This window comes from Rhea pennata, chromosome 3, assembly GCF_028389875.1.
Source record: "Rhea pennata isolate bPtePen1 chromosome 3, bPtePen1.pri, whole genome shotgun sequence".
In the NCBI taxonomy this organism is placed as follows: domain Eukaryota; kingdom Metazoa; phylum Chordata; class Aves; order Rheiformes; family Rheidae; genus Rhea; species Rhea pennata.
The window spans coordinates 13,219,992-13,225,991 of NC_084665.1; the positions used below are offsets into that span (position 1 = coordinate 13,219,992).

At 42.4% G+C, this 6,000-nt stretch overlaps 1 protein-coding gene across 3 annotated transcripts in view; it reads right to left on the reverse strand.

Annotated features, from left to right (window-relative positions):
• TMEM63A (transmembrane protein 63A) overlaps positions 1 to 5,396 on the reverse strand; it is a 33,826-nt gene extending 28,430 nt beyond the window's left edge. For all 3 annotated transcript variants that reach the window (XR_009957843.1, XM_062571599.1, XM_062571597.1), the window contains exons 1-3: positions 5,309 to 5,396; positions 2,700 to 2,897; positions 310 to 389 (exon numbers count right to left, since the gene is read on the reverse strand). Coding sequence is in view for 2 of the 3 variants with exons in the window: in XM_062571599.1 (XP_062427583.1) it covers positions 310 to 389; positions 2,700 to 2,885 (266 nt within the window). In the remaining variant the exon portion in view is untranslated. The remainder of the gene's footprint in view (positions 1 to 309; positions 390 to 2,699; positions 2,898 to 5,308) is intronic.
• Positions 5,397 to 6,000: the final 604 nt, after the last annotated feature.

Below are 6,000 nucleotides of genomic sequence, written 5' to 3' on the forward strand. Positions count from 1 at the left end.
GTATTAACTGTTGTGCTTACCTGAGTTCAAGACTAGTGCTCTAGGGCTGAATGTGATTTGGGATGGGAGTTAAGTTCATAATGAAAACTGTAAATACACAGCTTAAACACAATACACAGCTTTATTACCAATACTCCGAAGAGGAAGTCTGGGAGCAGGAAATCTATTTCACACAAAATAGCAGGAGGGCATTTTGAACAAATATATGCATGTGATTACAAACATATCTAATTCATACAAAATTCACTTAACTGAAGTCCTTTTTCCCAACCGGTTTCAACAAATCAGCTTGATTGCTTATCTTCTTACCTTTCAGTTTCTGACACAAGAGCAACACGACCGTAGTCCCAGAATCTCTTTCTTATAATGGAAAACACCAATATTAAAATCTAGAAAATAGAAATAAAGTTCTTTTGACTATTTATTTTTTTACTACAGAATGAATATTGTTAGGTGTACAATAACTGTCAAAAAGATGTTGCCTTCACGCTGAAACCAACTTCACCTGGTAACTAACCCAATGACCACCTTGACATAAACAAGTCTGTATAGTACCAACATACCAGAGCATCAGTTTTCCCATTCTGATTTAAAAAAGGAGGAGGGATATACTTAAAAATATTTCTTAACTGAAGGCATATGAAGGTCTGTGATACACAGGAAGAGTAGCAAACTGTAGTTGAGAGGAACTTTCATAAATGCACCTTTATTATTATTCATTACTTAATACCCAGAACTATGATGAAAGGCTTGCAATGTACTTTTTTTTTCTAGTGATGTAACTGGCTGTAGGGAGCTCAACCTCCATCTCGAGGATTACTGTTATCCTTCATGCCATAAGTAATGTATTATTGTAACTCAAAAACAGAAAACAACTTTTGATCTCTCCCTTGTATTTCCACTTTTTGAAAGAGACTGAGAAAATACGAAAAAAAATCTATGTATTTCACAGATGTACCTTTTTTTTCTTTTTCTCTAAACAGAACTAACAAGGCCTGTTTCCCATGCATCTGTAACAACATCCTTACCTCCTAGCCCCTCCCTACACCTGTTTGATTGTAAAGTGCTGCTTGTGATGTAACTTATTTGGAGCTATGCAAATACTGCCTGGTCAGCCAGAATACACATAAAAATTATCCAGCTAATTTCTGTCTTTTATAACGAATAAAGTATTTTCAGCCTTCCCCAAACAAGGAACATTAGTTCTGATCTTTCTCCTTTATCTGACCACCATATTTCATGCAACTTGGGTATTTCAAAGATACTAAATTCTATAGACTCTGACAACTTTGAAATTGTATTCTATGGCTAGTAGAAGGAAATGGCAGACAAAGTGGGCAGGCAATGCAATATATATATGTGTGTATGTATGTATATATATCTGTGTGTGTGTACATGTGTGTTGTACATGTGTGTGCACATGTGTGTGTGCACATATACACATGTATATACACACACATATATATAAACCTTACTTCCTTGCAAAATCAGGCTAGAAATAATATTCAGCAACTCATCAACTGACAGTTATTAAAGAGATTGCAAAAAACATTATGTCATGAATAAAGAAACATAGGAGTTGCCAAATAAATTGAGTAAGTAGTACTTGAAAAAGAGAGAGTATATTGCAGCTAACTCACTACCTAAAGCTGGTAGAGAGGAGGACTCAACAGAAAGGGCCACAAAAGCAGGGACTCAGTGTCTTAAATTTATACCATGGCTTAAAAAAAAAAAAAAAAAAAAAAATCCATCCACACACACAGAGACTATATCCTATTAAAAACTTTGCAGTCACTCTCTTAGAGCTGTAAACACTCTGCATCCTAACAAAATGCATTTAAGGTAGCATACTACAAACCCCAAGTCAACAACAAAGAATGTCACTACTTATTTTTTTTGGAATATTTTAGTCATCCTCTAAGTTCCTACTGAACTACCAGCTCCAACCTCACACAGATAATTTTAAGTTCCCCCACAGTGGCTTTCTAGAACCCAGCAATTACATGATTCCTTTGGTCTTGTTTTACTACCAGAAATCTCATTTACCAGGCCAATTCACAGGTTTAATAGCTCTTTTTTCTGGTGGCTTAAAACCACCTAGACCATTCATGGAAATAACCATAAATTTTATTACAGTGTCAGGTCCCTCTTGGTGCCTCTGGACCAACACTTAGTGCAGTGATCAGCAGAGTCCTGACAAAAGGAAGAAAAAACTCCTCTACAGCATCGTGGAATCTAATTCAAAACACATGAAGTAACAGATTCTTCCATCTTTAACTTCCTCTTGCAAGCCAACCAGGATGTTTTGCCTCTTGATAAGCAATTCAGCAATAGCTTTCCCTTCCTGAAAAAGTGTCCAGTGCTTTAACTCAGGAAGGAAAAAAAAATATTCTTGCAATTGAGACAAAACACAAGAGATCTGAGCAACCACTACTTACTTCACCACTGACTTTGCATATAGACACTACAGTCTCTCCACATCCATATGTCCAACACACAGCGACACCATCATTCCATGTGTATCTGAACCCTTAATACTTGAAAAGTGGTCTGATGTTCCCAGGATGGCCTTAGCATATTTATATCCTGAAGATTCTGGGAAATATGAATCCCTGCTTGATAACCAGAGAACTCTGGACAATCTAATGTTTGAGAAGGCCGGAAGTATTTTCACTATAAGAAACAGAAATTGGGCTTACAAAAAAACAGGTTACATCAAGCAGTAGGACAGTTGGGATTCCACCGAAAGTTACTCCTTGGAGCACTGTGCTGCCCTGGGCAGTGCTGTAGCAGTATGTCTCATTTGTTGCGTTGAAAGCTGAACTTCTATTCCAGAAGTAGACTAGACGAGAATGTCCAACATCCAGAAAAAAGAAAGGGCTCATTTTGTTTTTCCCCTTAAAAAAGAAATGAAAAAAAAAATAGTCAGAGAGCTACAGGAGCAGCCATGTGGTGTACATGAGATATACAACACTGCAAGTAGCAAACAACGCAGGAAGATTCAAGAAGGAAACCACCTCCTGTGATAAGCCATATTTGACAATGATTCCCCTCATTTGGGAAATATTCTGCAATAACTGACAGGCTCAGTTACTAATAATGTCCAAGCACAAATTCCAGACATTTAACCAAACACATCCTCCACTAAGAGGAACTGAGGAAGGCTACAGAATACCTACAAAAAAACTTCCCCATCTTCCAATTTATTACATTAAACTACTTACTTCAATCTGGATTTTGATTCTAGAAATAACATGGGTCATTAAATACTCCAATAAACAACAGCATTTTGAATATACTGCCCCTGATTCTTGAGCCTGTGCAAACATACTAGTTTGCGAACTCTGAATATAAATTTCAAGTTCTTGGCATTACTAACACATTTGCTACTACATCCACAGAAAAGAATTAACACAAATATAATTGCTCCTCTTCCTCTGTCCTTGCAATATTGCATGATTTTTTTTAATAGGGGACTTTAACTGAAAGCGCAGCACAGTAATTACAGCATAACATTAATATGAAAGAACAAAAATATTTCTAGTTTTCCAAGAGATCAGCCACCTACCTCATGTTAGTCAGCTGAACTTCTCAAATAATTCAGTGATATACAAGATCACACAAGATTTAGCTAGCAATACAAGCTGTAAAGGCAATTGCTCTCTTATTTTGAGGCTTTCCACTTTATAAATCTATTTGCTGGGATCTCTTAAATTTGCTGGTTCTTGACCACTTCAGACAAAACCGTGTTTCACGGAGAACACGCTTCTGACTGATAAATTGGTAAAGCATATCCCAGAAAGCTTTGTCCCCTGAGAACAAACACTGTAGGGCCTCATCACAAGTCCAGGGACTCCATCTTTGGGATATCATGCCTCCGTAAGAGGCCACCACATGTCTCTGGTGACAGCAGTACTCTTGTAGGAACAATGCTGTGGAAATCCTGCAAACAGCTAACAAGACTCAAGGACAAGGGAGAGAGGATATTGTAAAATAGTAATGCGGAGGACAACCAATGCCAGCCGAATAACCTCGACGAAACCGTAACTCTTTGAAGAATGCAAGGAGTCAACAAGACAAAGACAGCAGAATAACCCAGAGTAACCTGTAAGTTCATTAAGGCTTATTAACATATTAAATTACACTCCCCTAACTGAATAATGAGAGGATAATGACATGAAACTGATGTTACTGCCTTCTTCTCCACTTCTTATGCTAATTAACAGGAATGTTAAAGCGCAGGCACAGAGAGAATATGTGATGTGATAAAATTGTAACCAATAGAAAAATTTGTATAAAATACTCCTGAAAAGTGTATATATAAACAAAGAACGAGCAAAGAAGCTGCACTAGCTTTGTGGGTCTGCCACCTAGCGCCCATCTCTGCACAGAAATTAAATAAACAAATATCTCGACCCTGTGTGTCTACTGGGTGCCTGCACACCAGGTGAAAGAACTCAGTTTTGGGATAACACTGGGAATGCTGAAAGAGACAATAATGTGAATATTTACAAGATGTTATATTAAATTGCAAAAAACATAATGAGGAACCATTTCTCCATAATTTTTGCTACAAGTCTGTTCCTGCTTCCTAAGGACTGAAGTTCAGTGATGACATAAGAAAATGAAGCTTATTTTTTTAAATGTACTTTGGAAACCTGTGCCACGACAGCTGCAGAGACTACATGTGAAATATTAAATAACACACTGTATCTCATCGGAGACCAATTTTCAAATTTTGAAAACTATTATTTTTAAATAAGGAAGTTATGCTACAAAGATGAGGAACGTGGCAACACCTCCCACAGGTGAAGCAGGGCCACAGCAGCCAAAAGGAAACTGCAGGCAGCACTTTGCAAGCTTTCCAGGGGACGCGAGCACCAGTATGGCACCAGAAAGGAGAGGCCATATCCCTCACTTCTGGTGTGAGAGCCTGCAGCAGCGGGGTGCGGGAGCGGGGCTGGCACCGCCAGCTTCCTCAAGCACCACATCGGCAGCCCCAGCACTCGCAACTCATGCGGGGACACAGCCCCCTCGCCGCGAGCTCGCCTCTTGCGGCCGCGCCAAGCCCCCTCGGCCTGTGCCGCCTCTCCCCGGATCGGGGGGCTGAGCAGACCCCCAGGCGAGGAGAGCCCCGAGTCCCGCTGCGGCAGAGGCACGGCGGCGCCCACCCTCCCGGCGGCCGGGCCGGGCCGGGCCCGGCTCACGCAGCCCCTGCCCGTCCCCACAGGGAGCCGCCGAGCGGGAGGGGAAGCGCCCTCCCCTCTCCCGCCTGCGCGTCTCCGAGCCCCTCCTGCCGCCCCCTTACCCGCACCGCCGCGCTCTCCCGTCACGCCCCGTCCCCACACGGGCTGTGCGGCGGGCGGACACGACACACCGCCCCAACCCCCAACTTGCCAGCCCGAGCAACAAGTCCCGGGCGCCGCGCATGCGTGCCGCGCGCCCGACAACGGCCGCCCGGCGCGCGCCCAACGGCCGCCCCGCGCGCCCAACGGCCGGTCGCGCGCGCCCGGCGCGGCCGTTGCTCTCCCTCTCCCCGCTCCGACCCTTAGGAGCCCGCAGTTTGCGCGCTGCCGCCTCAATGCGGGGGAAGCCTCTTGTTTGTTTGCTTTTAAAGGGGGATATTGCTGTCCAGAGCCACTGTATCCTTGTTTTCCAGGCTGAAATGCGTCTCTCAGGGTAGAGACCCTACATTAAAATAATTGGGCAGTAGGTTTCCATTATTTTTTTCCTGATGTTTTCTTTCTTTCTTTCTTTCTTTTAAATAGTGCCACAAATATTATGTGGCAGTTGGGAAATGCAGTCAGTTAAAAGCAGCAGCCGGATTTTATTTTATTGCAGGAGCAGCTGTGAGCTGTGTTAGGAGCTATGTTTTCCCCACAGGGCTGGGTCAGCAAAGCTTGTGAGTTGGAGGCTGGTGTATGCCAGAAAGGCCTTTAAAACTTGAGCCAAGTTTTCCGTTTGTGTAACCCCACTGAAATCACATCAATAGTGGATTAC